This window comes from Hibiscus syriacus, unplaced genomic scaffold, assembly GCF_006381635.1.
Source record: "Hibiscus syriacus cultivar Baekdansim isolate YM2019G1 unplaced genomic scaffold, ASM638163v2 tig00116959_pilon, whole genome shotgun sequence".
NCBI classification, from domain to species: domain Eukaryota; kingdom Viridiplantae; phylum Streptophyta; class Magnoliopsida; order Malvales; family Malvaceae; genus Hibiscus; species Hibiscus syriacus.
In genome coordinates, this window is record NW_024063485.1 from 3,022,808 (window position 1) to 3,044,276 (window position 21,469).

The following is a 21,469-nucleotide window of genomic DNA, read 5'->3' on the forward strand; positions in this document are numbered from 1 at the left end:
ATCTTTCTATTTTTTTTAATAATTTATAAGTTATCATTCTATAACTTATGATATATATATATTTATATTTAATTTTTTAACGGTAATTTTTAATATTTTTAATATGTACACTTCATTTTTTAGTAATTTAAATTTTATTTTTATATTTAATTTTTTTGAAGATTTGAATACTTTATATTTAAAATTTTATAAATAAGATCTTGATTTGCTTTAAAAATAATTTAACTATCGAACAAGATTAAAAAAATAATTTAATTCATTTGTCATTGTATTCGTCACATCATCTATTACAATGGACTGCTACTTTAGTATCATGAATCATAAATCACCATGTTAGTATCGTAAAATATCACATTAATAACATAACAATTAATTTTAAAAAATATTGATAAAAAAATCACATCAAATATATTGATAAAAAAATCACATCAAATATATTTTTTAAATTGAATGGTCACATTTGATAAAAAAAAATAAAAATAAAAATAAAACAATAACCATATTTTTTTTAAAGTAAAAGGGTCTCATGTGACTTTATTACTTTTGGTTTGGATGATTAATAATTCTATGCTATAAACGTTCTTTTTGGGATTTCTTCATCCCCAATTTTTGAATTTTCCCTAATTCTTTTCCCTCTTTCCTCTAAATTTCTCTCGTCTCTATTTTCCTCAACAAACAAAGAGATTCTATTTTCGCTTTTGCTTTTGCTTTTGCTTTTGCTTTTGCTTTTGCTTTTTGCTTTTGCTTTTGCTTTTGCTTTTGCTTTGCAAGTTCAGGTTCCCGCGTGCATTGATTTCTGAAGATTATTGGGTGTTTTGGTTCGAGTTACTTGATGGAGAAGTTAACTGATTTAGAACGCATTGAGTTGAGCAAAACCAATTTACGAAGGGCCATGAATGAGATTCAAGATCGCGTTTCTTCCCTTCTTGTGCTTAATCTTCGATGGAAAGACATGGAACACGTTTTGGACTCCGCCCAGAGTTCGGTTGAAGAACGACTCAGAGAAGTGAGTTCAAAAGAAGATGAGATCGGAAGAAAGGAGAAATCGGTTAGAGACCAGTTTGAAGACCTTAAGGTTAAAGAGAAGGAGCTAGGAAGGAAACTTAGGGATTTGGAGTTTGGGAAGCAGTGTTTTGAAGAAAGGCTTAAACTAAAAGAGGATGAGATTTTGTTTAAAGAGAAGGCGTTTGAGAAGAACCGTAGGGATTTTGAGTTAGAGAAGAAGGATTTTGAGCGGCAGCGTGCAGGGCTTGAACTTAGTGTTAAACAATGTGAGCAGCAAATGAAAGATGTTAAATCGATGGAGAAATCGGTAAAAGATAGGTTGGAGGAAGTTGGGCTGAAAGAAAAGAGTTTCGGGAAGCGTTGCAAGGAGTTTGAGTTGGAAGGAAAGGCTTTGAAAGAACGTCGTAAGTATCTTGAAATGAACATAAAACAATGTGAGCAGCGGCGGGAAGAGGCTAATTCGATGGAGAAAATGGTAAAAGACAAGTTGGAGAAAGTTTGTTTGCAAGAGAAAGACTTGCAGAAACGCTGTAGAGAGTATGAGTTGAAAGAAAAGCAATTTGGGTTGAAAGAGAGAGATTTTGAGAAGTGCTCGAGTGAGTATGAGTTAAAAGAACATCAATTCAGGTTGAAAGAGAATAGTTTTCAGAGGCGGTGTACAGAGTTTGAGATGGAAGAAAAGGCTTTGAGAGAACGTCGTCAAGATCTTGAATTTAGTGTAAAACAATGTGAGAAACAATGTGAAGAGGTTAAATCGAATGAGAAATCGATAAAAGATAGATTGGAGGAAGTTGGGTTGAAAGAGAGAGATTTAGAGAAGTGTTTGAGAGAGTTTAAGTTCAGCAAAGAGCAATTCGGGTCGAAAGAGAAGCATTTTCTGCAGCGTTGCATTGAGTTTGATTTGGAAGAAAAGGCTTTCAAAGAACGTTGTAGGGATCATGAGATGATAGAGAAAGGGGTGCAAAAGCGGTTGGAAGAGATTAAAAGGAAAGAGGAAGAATTCGGGCGGAAAGAGAGTGATCTTGGGCGGCGTTGTAGGGATGTCGAATTGTCAGAGAATTGCCTTCAGAAAGGTCTTAAAGATCTAAAACTAAAGTCTGCACAATGTGTGGAGAGATTCAGAGAGCTTAAGTTAATGGAAGAATCAATAACAACCCAGTGTGAGGAGCTTAAGGAGAAAGAAGAGCAATTTAGATCGAAAATGAATCATTTTGAGCAGCGTTCTAGAGATTTTACAATGAAGGAGACATCTCTTGAAAAGGGTCATCAAGAACTTGAAGCAAAACAGAAACATAATGAAGAGTGCTTTAGAGAAATCAAATTGAAAGAGAAGCAAATAGAAGAATCATCTGTGGAACTGGCGAGAAAATATAAATTACAATTTGAAGAACTCGAACATAAAGTTAAGCAATATGATCAGAGATTCATGGAGCTGAAGCTTAAGGAGAAAATGGTTAAAGATCAGTTTGAACAGGTTGAGGAAAAAGAGCAACAGCTTGAGTTGAAAGAGAGGTATTTTGAGCAGTGTTCAAAAGATTTTGAGTTAAAAGAAAAATGCCATTCTCTAGATTTTGAGTTAAAAGAAAAATGTCTTGAGCAACGTAATCGGGAGCTTGAAGCCAAAGAGAAGCATTATGGTGAATGTTTGAGAAAAGTTGAACTAAGAGAGAAGGAGATCGAAGAACTATCTGCAGAACATAGGAGAAAGTATGAGCAACAGTCCAGCGAGCTTGAGTTCAATGGTAAGAAGTGTGAGCAGCGGTTCAGAGATCTTGATTTAAAGGAGAAGAAACTTGCAGAATGGTTGAAAGAACTTGAAAGCAAGAGTCATGCTTTAGCCCCCCATCCTCGAATGAAAGAAGAATCAGCAGGCAGTTTGTCGGTTAAATGTTCCATAGATTATTCTTCACCAGCACATCTTTGGTTTTGTGTATATATGGATGGAAAGGATTTGCAGATGTTCCTAAATGAGCGCTGGAAAGAGCATGGTTCGATAGGCACTGAAGTTGCTATGGCTCTTCAACTTGCAGCAGACCCTGCAAAGCTTGTCTTGGATGCAATGGAGGGGTTTTACCCTCCACATTTGAGTAAGGGAGACGGAGAGTTTGAAGGGAATGTTGCCAGAAGAAGTTGCATTCTCTTGTTGGAGCAATTGATGAAAATCTCACCTGAAGTTAAGCCCCATGTTAGAAAAGAAGCTATGAAGCTTGCCTTTGATTGGATAACAAAAATGAGACTTGAATCTGGCCATGAATTGGAGGTTTTGGGATTTCTGCGTCTTTTAGCCTCTTTCCGATTGGCAGGTGCTTTAGATGCTGACGAGCTTGTCAACTTCTTGGTGTTTGTTGCTCAGCATATTCAAACCCCTGAATTATTCAAGGTTCTTGGTTTGGGAGATAAGATCACTGGTAAAGTTTATAGAACCCTTTACCTTCTCTTATTTACATGCATGTCTAATATTATAAGTTTTCTTTTACTGATAAACATGCAAATTCTTGAAATGAGAATGCATAAAAGCCCTAGATGGCTAGATCATAAAATGAAATTTACCTGTAGTTATATTGTTTGTTTTACATGGGGAGGTCCATAGCAGTTATAACTTGGATTACCTGCCTGACAGGTTTCATAAGAAAACTTGTTGAAAAGAAGCAGCATATGGAGGCAATTAGATTTATTTATGCTTTTGAACAGGTTAATGAGTTTCCTCCAGTACCTGTCTTGAAAGATTTCTTGAACCATTCCAAGGCTGAAGCTAGATCAATTTTGAAAAAGAAAAAAATGGCCCCTAAAGCACAGGTTTATCTAACTTTCTATTTAAAAGTTTGCTATGTCGTTAACTATTTAGCCATCTAAATGTGTAAAATTAATTGACAGAATGAGGCAAACACCAAAAGAATAGCTGATCTAAGGGCTGTTGTCAAATGCATCAAAGATCATAAACTTGAATCCGAGTACCTACCTCACGAACTTAAGAAGCTTAACAAATTAATTCTCTCTCTTGAAAATATAAATGGAAGCAGAAGTCTTACCCACCCAGAAGCTAACCCTGTCCTTAACACTGCTCCTGTGAGTGAGACCTCATCACAGCAACAAGGTGGTATAAAGCGACCACGAGAGTTAGTAGCTACTGAAGTTGCTGGAAATGCCCCCCGTGGTGCCACGATCGATTTTTCCTCAAATAATGACTCCCAAGAATCTAAAAGGGTCAAAATAAGGTAAGTATTCTCTACAATAGTTGATTTTTTTATATAGTTTTTGTATATAATTTGGGTCTGGGAATCTATTACCAATTAGTTTTAGGTTGGATACTTAACATAGTTTTTGAATTTTACTAGTGACAATTACTTATCTAAATTCTAAGTGATATATAACAACATCCTCTTTTCCGAACAAATACAATTTAATCTTCTATATCCATTATTACTCCACTTTATAGCTCTAAAAAACTTCCATTTCTTTGACTTGGATTGAAGAAAGGTATGGAGAGTGACCTGTAGAACCCAAGTCCCAAGATGATTATTGGAATTTTGTAACAATGCAAGGAAATTTGGAAATGTATGCGTACCTGTTCTCTGAATTGTTGTTGTATGGTGTTATTAAGGCTGCCTTCCCAATGCCCTTCATTTCCCCTCTCATTTAGTAGTGCTTTGTGAAACATTGGAGTGATTGAGTGTCCTTGAGAGAACATCTTCATCTCTGGGTAATTTTCCACACTCATAATATGTAAGGATGGGAATCTAATGCCATAATCCCTAGCGAGCATAAGCTTTCTAGCTTTGGTAGGCATGTAAGTTCCAAGCGGTTGAGTTTGGGGAAACGGGGGAGAGACATAGGATCTTATATTAGGGGTAAACTTCTAAAATTTTAAAAGTGGCGAAAACCGATTATCAATCGAAAATACAAAAAAAAATATTTAAACCATATATTAATTTGAATTTTTTAAGGGTGATTGCCGTCACCCACCCTTTCGATCCATCCCTAGGAAAACTGATTTTATCATGATCATCATCATCCCACCTTGTACTAATTTATTTCTTATATATTTTCGCGACAATATATATACTCATTTCTTTGAGCTTCCCTAGACTTTTGGACGTGGAATGTGCAATTATTTTTTTTAACTTGGGGCTGTTTTTCACATGCAAAATCTTATATTTTGGAATCCTTCCTTTTCTTCCATAAATTCATCAGTTCCCATAGAAATTGTCATCTTAATTCAATTATCTTAATCCTAATTATCTGAGTAGGACCGTAAATGAGATGAGACAGATTGCTAGTTACTTGAGTTTGATTGAGTCAAAGTTTAATCAGTACTTGACTCGAATGGATTCAACTCGAGTTTTTAACGAGTTGAAGCAAGCTAGTTAATGCTTGACTTGAAAAGCTTGCAAACAATTTGAAAAAAATACTAAATTTTAAATCTTTTAAATTAAATTTTAATAATATTAATATTTATATATTATTTTTTTTAAAATGCAGTGTAAGATTTTTATCTTTGTTTTCAAAAGCGCGCTTAAGGCATCAATCACAACGCCTTCGGAGAGAGGCACAACGCACAACAAGAAGCCCTCCTAGACGTGCGCTTATGGGACATTTTTGCATAAGCGCCAGGCGTACGCTTATGCCGCCTTAGGGCTAAGGGACCTGTGCAACTGCTCGCTTGCCTCTTCTACTGTTTGTCTCTTCCACTAAAAAACATATCACGTATGCTATATGCTATGACTGAGAATAAAAATAGATAATAGAAATAGAAGAAAAGAATTCAGGAAGATATGCTAGTTTTGTAAGTAGGCGTTATTCGTGTTTTATATTCTTATAAATAGTTGATAATGTTGTGTAAATACACGAGTCACATTAATGACATGAGTTAAGGCATTGATCTAGGCGAGGAGATTGCACGTGTCCTTGTTGTATAATCATGAATCTATGTGTATTCTAATGACATGAGTTACATGCATGAATATAGTTGTATATCAGAGTGCGCCTACACGATGTCTATAAAATGCCTGGTAGTTCACGGCTTATCAAACAAGCATAACATTCCACACCAATCAAGACAAACAATTTATGAACCAAGGCCTGCAATTCCCAAAAGAATCAACACAAAGAACTACTATTCACACTTTCAGCTGGAATCGCATCAATAAAACCCCAAACAAAGTTCAAGCACTTGTGATAACCCAATCAAAGCTCCCCAAGGCCTCAAACTACAATTGCACTGGAACTGCAAACCCCCACTCAAATGGAGCACAGCTATTGCAGCAGAGCTTGAGCGTCGAGTCTCAACTCTGCATTCTGCGAACCTGGATAATCGAGTTTGGCAAGTTGATGAAATAAGAAATCGAAAAACTTATAATCGGCCGTTTACATTTTGCACGAAAAATATGTCCTCGTAACTATCGCTTCAAAAATTTGGTCTTCTTTCCATCTATTTCGATTAAAAACAGCTTCATTCCTACATAGCCAAATCGTCTAAAGAAAAAAAAAACAAAGATGGACGTATTCCACAATTACTTATACCCGATAACTATAGGTTGATCGATCCAAAATAAGATGAACGCTCTGACATTATTCGGACACACGAAGTTTAGATTCCATAACGTGAACCACCTAGCCTAGATCCTCCAAACAAACTGGCAATGGCAAAACAAGTGATTTACAAGAATCAAAACACACAACTCCAGTTTTCGCTAGCTCCACCAATATTGCGATCCTTTGCACTACAACCCTCCAGATAAATTCCTGAACTTTTTCGGGTGCTAAATTCGACCAAACAAATTCCCATAATTTATCTCTAACAGCCCTCTTTCTCGTAAAAAACAATCTTCTAATTTCAATATTCCAGACCCACTCTCTATTAACTAGGTGGTCGAACTCCGAAACTTTACTCGAATTTCTAATAGTAACCCTAAATATTCTTGAAAAAGATTGTCTTAACGACCTAACTTTCGTCCAATTGTCACTCCAAAAGTCAACATTCCTTACGTCCCCTGCACACAATCGCACATTCCTAGTATATAGGTCATCATCCTTAAGCAATGGAGTCGTTATATTCCTCTATATCCTTGAAGAATTTCTTGGTTGGGGGGGTACGGGATCAATAAATCGGGATCCATCCCATATTTAGCTTCTACAACTTTCCTCCACAAAGATATGGCTCACCACCAAACTCCAGAGTTATTTGATTAATAATGATCGATTCCAGACACGAAGACGTGGAATCCAAGCCTACCATAAGCCCTTGGTCTGCACACGTTATTCCATTTAACCAACTGGACGGCCCTACCAGACTTCGCGCCCCACAGGAAATTTGCAATAATCTAATTAAGGGTAGAAGCGATAGAAACAAGCATTTGGAATAACGAAAGGAAATACACCAGTAGGTTAACGAGAACTGATCTTATCAAAGGCATGCGTCTTCCGAATGAAAGAAGCTTTCTTTTTCACCTGACCAATCTTGCATTAATCTTCTTCACAATGGGCTTCCACAAGGCAACTGAATCCCTTGAATAACCGAGCGGCAAGCCAAGATAAGTTGGTGGGAAATTTCCATATGAACATTTGATGCTACTCGCCCTATTTTGGACACAATGTTCAGACAAATTAACACCATACACAGTCGATTTGCTTACATTTAAGCTTAGGCCAGATGCAATCTTCAATATTCTTAATACCCTCTTCGCGTTCCTAATCGGCTTCAAATTATCGTCCAAGAATATTAAAATGTCGTCAACAAACAGAATATGGGAGATGCGCATCCCACTTGAGCCCACCGGGACTCCACCAATCAACCCCACGTCTACGGCTTTAGCTATCAAACCCTTTCTTAATAATGGACATCCTTGGCGAAACCCTTTCTTAATATCAATTTTTTTTTTTTTTTTTGTAAGGGTGTCGTTTACTAAAACAGAAATTGAGGCCTTCGTGATACACGAATTCATCCATCGTCGCAATTTTTTTACCAAAGCTCCTCATTCTCAATACCAAGTCTAGGAACTTCCAATAGACTAAATCGAATGCTTTCGTGAAATCTACTTTGAATACAACTACTTTTCTTTTCTTTCTGTTCAGGTCATCAATCACTTCGTTAGCAATGATAAAACAATTTGAAATTTGCTTGCTTGAAATGAACACAAACCGAGTCTCACAGACCACTTCATTAACATAATCGGTTAGCCTCCATGTCAATACACGAGTAACATCACCCCTTCAAGATCCTCTATTCTGCTTTCAATCTCATGGATTGATTCAACGTCTCTCTCTAGCATTCCAAAGCCCACACTTTCGACGCCCCTTTTCTCTCTCAGTAAAGTATTCGAACCTTTGTTTTTACATCTCCTGCTAACAGACTTGACCATCTCAGCATAATCTTTGTCATCTGCCCAGTGCGTAAACCATTTGAATGGTCGAGGACCCTTACTAACGTTCTCCACATGGATCGTTACAGGATTATGGTCTGAAAAGCTCTTAGGGGGCGCAGTCTGCGCCAAGCTTGGAAAGCTGAGTAACACCTCAGTAGATATCAAAAACATGTCCAGTCTACTCGCTGGCATTGAAGCCCCCCCTCTGACCCAAGTAAACGGACCTCCCACTAGCGGCATATCAATTAAGTTTCTTGAATGGATGAACTCTACGAAAGTTCTCGTCACAGTCAAATTATGAGTACCCCACAGACTTTCCCCCCCATATAACAACATTAAAATTAGCTTCGATGATGACCTGTAATCCCAAATCCCCAACAGTGCCATTTAAATTGTCGAAGAACTCCTCCCTTTCTCTTTGGTCGTTGGGGCCGTACATGTTAAGAAATCCCACCTGTATATTGCTCTGCGTAATCCTACCAACTAACACCACCACTCTATTATACACTCTCATAAGCTCCACTTGAAAGAAGTTCGCGTCCCACAACGTAATCAGTCCAACCGAAGCACACCATCAGATAGCACAACTTTCACATCATGAAATCTTCTACCTTTCAGATGAGATAACATACCCTGCTTCACTGCTGACATTCTGGACTCCTGAATAAACGCTACGTTGGCTTTGCTTCTGTGTAGAATTCTGCTCACTGCTCGAACCTTCTCAGCCTTACCCAACCCTCTCACATTTCAAGTAATAAGAGACAAATTCATAAGATAGCATCAAAACACACAACAAAAGATAGGAATGAGGCTCCTGGGCATTTACAACCCTGCAGCATCTTCCATATCCTTAAATCGTCCCCTAACTACAAATTCTGGGGCATTTAACTCGACACCAAGACATTTCCCTGCCTCTATCGTCGAAATTGCCTCTGTTAATGTGTCGATAGTTGGCTCGTTCAACAAGTTAGGTTGATCAGGACCCAAGGAAAGATTCATCAATCCACTAACAGTAGGGCATTCACCACGTTTCCGAATCCTTTTACCCCTTTTGATGGTGGTTTTGTTCTTTCCTTTTTTCTTAGTCACCTTTCTGCTTTCTTTGTCGCACAGATTCCTTGTTCTCAATCCTAGCCCGAGATGCTCACCTTGATGATTCCAGTGAATAACCAAATCCTTTCCCACCCCTATTAATGCCAAGCTCTCCGCCTCTTCTATAGGCACTTCTAATAATCTAGAGCTATTAGAAATGGATGAAAGCAAACTCAGTCTCTGACTCCTCCCAGCAGTTATTCTCAGTCCCTAGTGAAAAAGGCGAAGCGTTCAGCTCTTCATCAGCTGCGTACTTCTCATTTAATTCTTTTGCTAGTTTTGCAATATAGTCTTCATTCCCAGTAGGGGATCAACCAAATTGGCAGGCTCCGCACCCATCTCATCCTCAAATGGGAGTCGACCATCCCAAAACAGTCTATCCCCATCATACCCCTAAACCTTAAGTTTCAAATTGGCCACTCCCCCATCAATGATGATAGGAACTCTATCAGGAACACATAATACCTTTTGAACTGAGATGAACGCCCTAGCCACGTCAAATTGGTCACGCCTTAAAGTCTCCTCCTCAACCTTCAAGGGCGCTCCCCATCTACTTCCAAGCTCTGGGAAGAACTTTTCATTCCATACTTCTAAAGGCACATCTTCTATAGCAACCCAAATATTAACATTTCTTTTTCCTTCATAACTGATTAACATCTCCAATTCATCAAACTACATGTGAATTAACTCTTTTCTTTTCTGCAAGCATTTTTGAAGCTCTTCATCACTTGGAAACTGAATCACCACCAATAACCCTTGCCAAGGACTGATTTTCACGTTAAGCCCCTCACTGCTCAATATATTTTCCAGTAGAACTTCATTATACATTCCTTTAATTCGTCCAACCAGGCACCTCCTCCTCCACTCCGTGTCTGACTTCAGAATACAGATGGGCCTAAACTTACTGTCACTTGGATCGTCATCAATTTGCATGTGGTTATCAACAATACTCACCAGAACCTCAAACTCTTTGACAACGTGTCCCCTCACTACTTGATCAATGGGAAGCTCTGAATTCCCTGATTCTGCTCGCCCCACCAATGCTTCCTTAAATGACATCAAACCTTTCAAAGACGATCTCTTAAAACCCGTCCTCGGATCGTCAGCTCTCTTAGGTGGACCTTCTATCTTATCCATAGACAAAAAGACCTTAATGGGAAGACCATCGATCAATCTTCCAGAACCATTCCCAACTGCAACGATTGCTTCCTCTCGTTTCTTATATCTCACAAACGCAAACGTACTCTTTTTGAGCAGTCGATTCATATTATTGTACACAATAAATACATCTAAAACAATATCGTACGCCTGAAAAACTTCACCCAAGGCTCTCTGATGAACTCTTTTGCTCACGTTGTCCACGAAAACGGAGAACCCTGGCGACATCGATCGACCGAACTTGCCTGCAATGTGAAGCCTCTTCGTGACTCTTCATGACTTTTCATTTTCCATAAGATGACTTGCTGAACTTTTAGGTTGGGAAAGTAGTGAGATACAAGTTCTTGGCTTACACAATGCCATATCTCTTTCATTCCCGCATTCCATCCCAAATTCAGCTGATGTAGATTTAGATTTTGAAATGTAAACTGCGTAGTTCCCAATTATTTGTCGGGTAAACTACATTATTGGTAACATTCGATTTAGTTTTGTACACTTTTCTTCATTAAATTTAAAAATATAATATTTGATCATTTTTATTTTTATTTTATTAAAGATGTAATCATGTTCGTTTTAATTTAATTAAGACGTACCACTTACCTTTTTTACTTTTAAATGTTTAGTCACTAAAATCTTGATCGCCTTAATGAGAAAATTAAATAAAAGTGACTCCGTCTTAATAAAATAAAAACAAAATTGATCAAATATTATGTTTTTTTGAATTTATTAAGAAAAATGTATAAAACTAAAACGGAAGGAATCAATTTTGTTGTTTAACCTTATTTGTTAACAACACGGACACATTATAAATGCATTGTTGTTTCAGCCTTATGATGCTTTGCTAATCCTGTCTTCTTCTTCTTTTTGTCCGCGCTGCTAATATTGCTTCTATTATAGGTGTTTAATCGGTCGGTTTGATTAAATGACCGAACCGAATTTTCAAAATATTATTAAATGATTTTTTTTTCTATTTAATCGTTAATTGAATTGAATTTTTACAAAAAATTACTGACTGAAGTTTATAAATAATATATATTATATATTAAATATTTTTTTTATTTTCGGTTAATTCAATCGATTAATTCTGTTAAAATAGAAATTTGAACACACTTAGGGACCGTTTGGTTGGGAGAATGTGGGATTCCCCGGGAATGGAATACACATTCTCCCGTTTGGTTGGCCGGGAATGTCATTACCGGTAATGTTTTATTATCAATAGTGGATTTTTTAGGTATATTACCGGGAATGTCCCATTCCCTTAGGTATTGTTGGATTACCGGCGTTTTGGACTAAAATGCCCTTACTTTTTTTCTCAAAAATATCCTTCTTCTTTCATTGAATAATAAAAATTCTACGAATGTTAAATTACAAATTTATCCTTATACTATTTTAGATTTACAAAAAAAGTCTATAATTAAGATTTTATATGAAGTTCAGGAGTTAAAATAAAATTTTACCCTTTCATTAAACCTTTTTATATTTTCAATTTTGTAAAAAAAATTATATGAATTTTATGAATTTAAATTTTTTAAAGAAAATATATAAATATTTTCCAACTTGTTAAAAAAACAAATATATAATAAGGATAATTTGGTCAAATATACATTCTAATAATCTTTTATTCCTTTAACCAAATACGATAATCTTACATTCCTGCTAAACCAACCAAACACTAAATACAACATTCCCAGTAATCTTATTACCTGGTAATCTTTTATTCTCACTGGTAATTTTATATTCCGTGAACCAAACGGGCTAAGTGATATATATTTAATAGAGAAAATAACCTCAGTGACCGAAAATGTCTTATAATATATGATTTTAACCAATTTTTTTTGGATTTTCCAAAATGACCAACAAATTCGCAACGCGAACTCCAATTTCGCAACCCAGTTTCCAATTTCGCAACGCGAATATGTAAATCGCAACGCGAATTTGTAAATCGCAACACAGAAGTCAAATTCGCAACGCGATAGTCAAATTCGCAAAGCAATAGTCAAATTCGCAACACAAAAGTCAAATTCGCAACGCGATAGTCAAATTCGCAACACAAAAGTCAAATTCGCAACTGAATTTCAAATTCGCAACTAGATTTTCGAATTCGCAACACGAATTTAATTTCGCAACAGGTTTTAGTTTCGCAACACAAGTGTTTTGGGTATATAACAACGCAGCAGCAGTAACTCATAACCTAAATCCCTAAATTGCAACTCATTCCATCTCCATCTATCACTCTCTCCGGCTACATCCGTTCCTATATCCAACGACATCTTTCCCCATCTCTAATTTTTTTTACATAATTTTGTTTTTATATAATTTTTCAATGATTTCTCTCCCAAATTATCAACTATCAACTTAATAAAGGTATGTTTTTCTCTAAGTTAGTGATGATATCTAGTTTATAGCTCGTTTGTTTAGTAAATTAATTTACAATTTGTAGAATGAAATCATCTAATGTTGATCATGTTTAGATAGATTTATGTTTTGGACGGCCATGGGAGAATGTTCATGGTGTTTTACAATATGTGCCTTTACCCATGAATCTTCAACTAAAACTGTCATTAAAAAAGTTAACTTATGAAACTCTAATGTTACGTGTTGCAAAGAAATTGAATTTAGAGTCTCTAAGTGGATTTAGGCTATCTTATCAGAGAAAAGGTAAAGTTTATTTGTTAACCGACAATGAAGATGTTGAACGATTCATTTCTTACATTAGTGTTTCGCAAGAAGATGATGTTACATTATATGTTGTTGAACCAAGAAGTAGTGAAGTTGGGTCAGTAGCGGGTAATAATCAACTAAGTTCTTCAACCACAGTTTATGGTGCTCACAATGTACAACGTTGTTATCAACCTCAAAATTTAATGGTTCCACCACAATTTCATCACCAAGAAAATTTTGTTTACCACATTTCCAATACCAAATAAAATATCAAACACAATCTCAAAACCCACAACCTTTTCCTAATCCAAATCTCAATCAACTTTCAGCACCAAATTCCGGTTTTCGTATTGATCAGTTAGACGATTATGAGCCAACAGAAAAAATTGTGAGTACTAGTCAGTATTCGAAATTTGATCTTGGTCAATACCCGGAATTTGACCTTGGTCAATACTCAGATTTTGATGATGTGATGGAAGAAGAAACAGACCCTGCATGTAATGATTTTGATATTGGTCAATACCCGAATTTTGATGATGAAACAGCCGCTGCCGAGGAAGATGTTGATGATAATGAGGAGGAAGTTACGACTGTGAATGAACATGTTGAACATCTATTTTGTAATTCATATAACCCTGAAGAAGAAAAAGAAGTCCCCGAAGAAAATGCCACTGGAGTATAACTGGAATATGATAGAATTACTTCAGATACCGAAAGAAGAGTTGGTAAAGATAGCAGTTGATTGTTACACAAAAGTTATTCGTATCAAGAAAGATGATTGTTTTGATACAAATGAATACTTGAAGATAGCTTTGTATACGAAATGTGTGGAAGATGGCTATCAACTAAAAGTTAACAAATCAAGCAAAGATCGTTTCGAAACAAGGTGTATGATTGACAAAATCTGTACGTGGCGTATGATTGCAAAGAGGATAAAAGATTGCGAAATGTTTCAAGTTAGGACTTTTATTGATAAACAGACATGTTCAAGCCAAGTTTTTCCTCACCATAGACAGGCAAACAAAAAGGTGTTGGGTGGTTTTCTGGCTGAGTTAATGTTTTTGAATGGAAGGGTATATCGGGGACATAAAATTATGACTGATATGAATACTCGGTTCAAGATTAGTATCTCATATTCTCAAGCTTGGAGAGCCAAATGTTATGCCTTGAAATTGTTGAGAGGGTGGCCAGAAGCATCGTTTGCCCAACTGTCGGCTTATTGTCACAATTTAAAGATGAAAAATCCTGGGTCGGTAACTCATATCAAAACAGATAGAGATGGACACTTTGAGTTGATGTTTATCGCCATTGGTGCTGAGGTTAGTAAATAATTATAATTTTTTGACTCATTTTTGTTAGTTGCATGCATTTCACATTTAAATGATTATATTTCTTGTATATATGATTTTTTAGATTTGTTCGTTTATTACTTACATGCGCCCAGTTATTATAGTTGAGGGAGCACATTTGAAAGGTCGATACCTTGGAGTAAACTTATTAGCAGTATCCATGGATGCTAACAATGGGATACTGCCAATAACTTACGAGGTTGGCAAATCTGAAACCTCTGATTCATGGACATGGTTTATGGGGCATCTTAAGGATTGCATAGGTCCTATTAGCAATCTGACAATCATATCCGATAGGGCAAACTCAATTGATAACGCTGTTAGAAGGTGTTTCCTAGATGCTTTTCATGGACTTTGTGGTGTTCATTTGTATAGAAATCTAAAATCATGGTCTGCTGGTATAAAAAATCACAAATGTACATACTGGAAGGCTGTAAAAGCTTATCGGGAAGTGGATTTTAATAAGCATATAAATTGTTTAAGACGTGTTTTGCCTCAATGAGCTCAAACACTAGAAGATGTCGGGTTTGAAAGATGGTCAAGAGTACATCAACTTGGAGCAAGATATGGTTTCATGAAGTCTAATAGTGCAGAATCAATCAATGCTCTAAGTCGTCATTCCCGGAAATTACCCATTACTATGTTAATGGAGTTTTTTTGAACCTCTATTCAACAGTGGTACTACAAGAAAAGAAACCATGTAGGTATTATTTCTTTAAATTCGTAACTTATCATATATTTTACTAAGTATTATTTATTTAAATTTACAGGAACATTGGAACGTCGTGTTACACCATGGACTGAAAAAAGATAACGAAACATGTTGTGAAATCAACGTCATGGAGAGTTGAACCATGTTCAAACACTTTGTTTGAAGTATTGGATAATAACTTAAATGGGTTTATCAATCTAAATGCAAAGGCGTGTAGTTGTAAGAAATGACAAACATCTGGTTATCTGTGTGGAGATGTTATAAAAGTTGCTCTTCATCTAAACCAAGATGATTCAAGCGCATACGCTATGGATTGCTACACTACATAAGTATATCGACAAACTTATGTCGAGATTGTCTACCCATGTCCACATCCTTCTGAGTGGGACATACCAGATGACTTCCAAACAGTTTTGCCACCAGTCATGGACAGTAGGCTATCTGGCCGACCAAAAAATCACGATCGTATACTGTCTAAGGGTGAAGAGAAGAGGATATCGACATGTAGTCGGTGTAAGGAAAGTGGTCATACAAGGTTGACCTGTGCATCACCAGTGCCATCACAATCATCTTTTCCTCTACCAAAAAATGGATCCTCATCAAAATCCAAAGCTCATATGGTGCCAAGCAAAAGGAAATCAAAATCGCAATCAAAATCAAAATCCCAATCACAACCGGCTTCACCTTTTGGGACTTATTAACTTAGGTGATTTTTAAATGCAAACGTTGTATTATGTGTATTTTATGTGTGAATGCATACATTTTCAGTTAGACATTCATTAGTAACTTGAGTTTGAACATTGTTATGATTTGTTCAGTTGTTATCATGTTGGGATTTTCTCTTGTGTTTGATTGCTTGGATAGTTATTCTCTTGCTTCTTCAAGTATCCTTAGCTTGTATTTATAGCTTGGAATGTGTTTGATGTTGTATATAACTTGATGTTGTATGTTGCGATCAACGGGAAAGTCAAATTCGCAATGCGAAATAAGCGTTGCGATAGTCAAATTCGCAACGCGAAATCGCAAACCGAAAATCGCAACGCGAATTTGACTTTCGCGTTGCGAATTTGTATCTTCAACATGTCTTTTTTGCCTTTAACATAATGCAGATTGAATTTAAAACAACAAATCAACTTTTACAAATCAATTAAACAAGCAAAAAAATAATTCTTATTTACACATCAAATTAAACAAATCAACTTTTACAAATCAATTAAACAAACAAAAAATAATTCTTATTTCCTCATCAATTAAACAAATCAACTTTCAATGTAAAATTCAATTAAACAAGCAAAAAAAGTGTACCCCAGACTGTTGTTTATGCACAAATACATCAATTTCACGCAGCTCACGTCAGGAATAACCTACAGAAACCAAACATTTTCTCAAACAACACTTTCTACACATCTAAAACCAACAAACAACAAATTATTGAATTCTAGGTACTTAACCAAACATTTTCAAACCAACAAAGAGTATATATGTTAACAACACTTGCTTAAACTTACCAATTATTTATGCAAACTTTCAGCACGCGGATGCAGGTAGGCAACGTCTCGCATATATCGCTCGAGCCATAAAATATCGAAACCATAAGCATACTGCACCTCTATCTCTATCTGTGGGAGGTAGAAGGTGTTTACTTCCTGTCGTCAAACGCTCCAAGCACATGCATACAAGAGGACCACAATCCCCTATGGCTACCTCTGTTTGTTGTGGCGCGGTATCGTCTCTGATCATTATAACTTTAAACTTTTTTGGCTCCTTGTTTCCAGAATTAGTCCAATAATCAATCGCGTCCAAGTATTTCGCCAAATGAGCGCTCCATCCCTTACAAATAATATCTCTCAAATCAGATAATGGTATGTAATTCAACATGCTGTCATATACCATTGTCTTCAGGGATGGGAGCTGAAGCTCGACGAGAAGCCAATGACGACGTTCCAAAACAGGGATAAACACCTGCAATCATAAATAATTGCGCACATCAAATAAAATTTATGAAAACCTTTAAAATATTCAAAAAATAAATACTAACCTTATCGACCTCCTACCACGCAGGATAAAGTTTAGCTTTTCCATTACCCAACGTATATGAAGCATCTCTCGGATCCTTCAAGTGAGCTATGTGAAAAGACGTCGGCATAATAGTCCATCGAGTATTTCTTATTTTCCTCAATTTCCTTATTATTAGAAGACGTGACACCCATGCATCAATATGCTGTTTTATAAAAAAATATACATATATTAGTGAATTTATTAATAATTTAAAAAAAATAATCAAAATGCAATATAAGAAGAATATAAGACTTACCACCCCTTCGAGATAGCCATTATCTTCAACCCCTAATAAAATACCCCACCAAGACCGATCAAAAAACAAATGAATAACATCGTCGAGTTGGCATAGATCAGAATAACACCCATTGCTCCGCTCATGTAGATAAAAATCAACTGCGGTCTTAGCCTAAAGGGTATTATCCGTAATTGTGTCTGGTAGTGTTTCCCTCTCCTGTTGAGGAATGGTACTGGCCGATAACACATACGAAAGCCAACTCGCATCCATCATATCGGGCACGGGAGGGGGTTTATCAATATGTCGACATATGACGCCATGTGAATCGGGCTCTTGAACGGCGGGCGGGACCTCTTGAACGATGACAGGGGCCTCTTGAACGGTGGGAGGGGCTTCTTCGATGATGAGAGGGGCCTCTTGAACGATAGGAGGTGCCTCTTGAATGATGATAGGTGCATCGAGCTTCTTCTTACGGAGTCTTGGCACTAGTGGGGTGAACGAAGACGTAATGGCACGTGCACGACGTCTGATGCGTGAACCCCGTCGTGCAAGAAAAACCCGATATAAAGCATCTACCTTATCGGGCCGCTAAAAATAAATTAATACATAAATCAGTAAATAAATAAATAAATAATGCTGAAAAAATGTTATTTGCATTTTTAGTATAGTATTAAACAAATTTACCTCATTGCGTAGAGTATAAACCTCATTCTGCAATGACGAAATAATCTCGCGTAGAGTGACAACCTCATCACGTAAAGTAGATACCTTACCACGTAGCGCACCATTGTCATCGCGTAAAAAATCCACCTCACCACGTAAAGACTGAACCTCATCACGCCATGCACCATTATTTTCACGTAAAGTACCGACCTCATGACGCAAAGCACCGACCTAATCATGTAACTCCCCTAACTCATCCCGTGGAGGTGGAGAACAGGGAGATAAATGGCGTGGCCTCTTTGCCGGTCGTCTATTATGAGGTGATGGTGGAGAAGAGGCTCGATGATGTGATGGAATAGGTGATGGTGGAGGTGGAGAAGAGGCTCGATCAGGTGATGGCTCCAGGTATCGAGATGTAGAATCGACCCGATCAGGTGATGGCTCTCAAATTGGGGGGTGCTCATCATCCGTCCCATCAAAAAACCACTTACTAGCTTGCCACCAATCAGTAGCAAGCTCAGCCTCTGTGGGTGTCAGCCTCTGTAATGGATAGTTGGCCTCCTAACAATATAAAAGCTCAAACAAAGTTAAACTTGTACTAGTAATAACTTGTTTATGTATGATATTATTTGTGTGTTAACTTACATCATTCATCGTCGTATATAGGAGTAACTCTTCCCAATCTAACATGCGGATCCTCTTCCAGGTAATACCCCTAGGAATATCATTTGATCTTTTTATCGCATATGTTCGCATGCTGGGGAAAGCCTCAAATATCCAAATCTACAAAACAATATAATACACAAACATTAGTAATTGTTAAATAATTAATTATAATTTTGGAAACATTATATATAAATTCTTACCTTAAAGGCCCAAGTAAAGCATGTCAAAGTGTATTTAGAACCATCGCCCCACAAACTTTTTCGGTCCTCAAAGGCAGACGACAACTTCTTCTAGGTAGCTTTCCATAGATATGAACCCCACGGAAACAGGTTCCATGCATTTAGGTCCTCTACCTATAATATTAGGTCCTCAGAGATAAGTTGTCTGCCCTCTTTACCTAAAAAGTCAGCATACAAAAGTAATAAATGGCATACTCGGACAACATTAAGGTCATCCATCGGAGTAAAACCATCTTTAACAAATAATCTCTTCAAGTCGTCGATGTGTAAACTCGGCTTTGACTTTGCCAGCTCAGGAAAAACCCGAGATAACCATGATGGGTGGTATGACTAGTGTACCGGGTTACTTCATCGTGTCCGAAGCGTAGACCAGTGATTAAGCAAAACTCCTCCCGCCCAAAACAAGTATACGCCGGTGCCGGAGGAAAATGAAACCATATCTCTTCATCACCACGTTGTATCCTCTCGGGTAGATCGTTAGTCATGGTCTGAAGAAACAAATATGTCAACATAGCATCTCCACCCGTATGTTGTACTTTCAGCCATGGCCCGAAGCAAGTATCCTCAAACAATTTTCTTTGTAGAGGTGCAAGCGTCGACACAATTTTAGTGGCTAGGCTTAATTTATTCCTTAAGGTCAATACAGCCGAAAAAAATTTCTACAAAAACAATAAACATACCAAGTTAGATATACCAAAAACTACAAATTATACACTATAAACAGACATGATAATAAACAGTGAAAACAAAGCCAAATATGTTTCAAACTAGTACGGTATTCACATGCTGTCATTATTCCATCATAGTTCACAAAATACATCAAATAACATTCCAGAAGTAAGCACTTATATAAGCATTTAAAAGGACAACATATAGGTTTAGTGTAGGTTCAAGGTCAACATAAAGAGTAGTAGTTTATTCTTGAAACTTAAATTAGCAACACTGTGAAGTTAGTATTTGTCTTTGTTTTGTCTTTTTGTTGAAGTAATGCAATTCATTCAAGTTTCAATTTGCAGAATAAGAGTAGTTTCTGAAACTTAAATTCGCAACACGAAACTAAAATCGCGTTGCGATTTTGGTGTTGCGATTTTAGTGTTGCGATTTTCATTTTCGTGTTGCGAATTTATATTTCAAAAACTATTCTTCTGCAAATTGAAACTTGAATGAATTGCATTTCTTCAACAAAAAGACAAAACAAAGACAAATACTAACTTCACAGGGTTAAAGACTAAACAGTTTAGCAGTATTGGCAGCAACCGAATGAATTTACTAAGCAATCTCAGTGAAATGGTTAATCTTTATATATATTGAAATTACCAGAAAATTTATCATCAATATAAGAAAAATCTAATAATAATACAAAATTTTCAAAATAAAAATAAGAGATTAAAAAACTAACCCTCGGTGGTTGATTTTCTATTTCTGACCGTGAATGGTTGTGAGGATTGCTCTGAGAGATGGAGATAGACGGATTTCGCCGGAGATGGGAACGAATTTCGCCGGGGATGGGGACGGATTTCACCGTAGAGAGTGAGAGATGGAGATGGGTCTGAGTTGTGATTTAGGGTTTTAGGTTATGATTTGCGATAATACTATTTACATTTGTGTTGTGAAATTAATATTATGTTTCGCATTGCGAATTTGACTATCGCGTTGCGAATTTGACTTTTGTGTTGCGAATTTGACTTTTGTGTTGCGAATTTGGCTATTGCGTTGCGAATTTGACTTCTGTGTTACGATTTACAAATTCACGTTGCAATTTACAGATTCGCGTTGCGAAATTGGAAACTGGGTTGCGAGGAGTTCGCGTTGCGAATTTGTTGGTCATTTTGGCAAATCCAAAAAAAATTGGTTAAAATCATATATTATAAGGCATTTTCGGTCACTGAGGTTATTTTCTCTATTTAATATATATGATATATTAAATATTTAATAATTTTGGTTAATTTGGTTAATTCATTTAATTGACCGATTTCATATCGAATTAACCGATAACTGAAGTTTGAAAATCATTAACCGTTAACCCAAAAAACTTAAAATTAACCAACAGATTAACCGAAAAAACTTTGGCTCTACTGAATAAATAGATTTTAACTGAAGTTGAACACCCCTACCTTTTATTATGTCTTGCATTTTCATCACATGCAAAACAAGTGTTTTGAGTTGAACAAAGCCTTTAACCATAGATGAAGTAAATACATCGATTTTTTAGAAAAAATATTATCAATCGAATCGGACATAATTCAATTAATTAGGTCAATTTTTGA

At 36.5% G+C, this 21,469-nt stretch overlaps 1 protein-coding gene across 2 annotated transcripts; it reads left to right on the top strand.

The window, feature by feature from the left end:
• The first annotated feature begins 797 nt into the window (after nucleotides 1–797).
• Nucleotides 798–5,791, top strand: LOC120189688 (axoneme-associated protein mst101(2)-like). 2 transcript variants are annotated; one of them, XM_039192909.1, is made up of 5 exons: nucleotides 798–2,540; nucleotides 2,574–3,413; nucleotides 3,626–3,801; nucleotides 3,880–4,220; nucleotides 5,485–5,791. In XM_039192909.1, the coding sequence occupies exons 1-5, from the start codon at nucleotides 833–835 to the stop codon at nucleotides 5,636–5,638; spliced, it is 3,219 nt and encodes a 1,072-aa protein (XP_039048840.1). In that variant the 5' UTR covers nucleotides 798–832; the 3' UTR covers nucleotides 5,639–5,791. The 2 variants fall into 2 exon arrangements, with proteins under 2 accessions (XP_039048840.1, XP_039048839.1); XM_039192908.1 differs by having other exon boundaries at nucleotides 798–3,413.
• The last annotated feature ends 15,678 nt before the right edge of the window (nucleotides 5,792–21,469 follow it).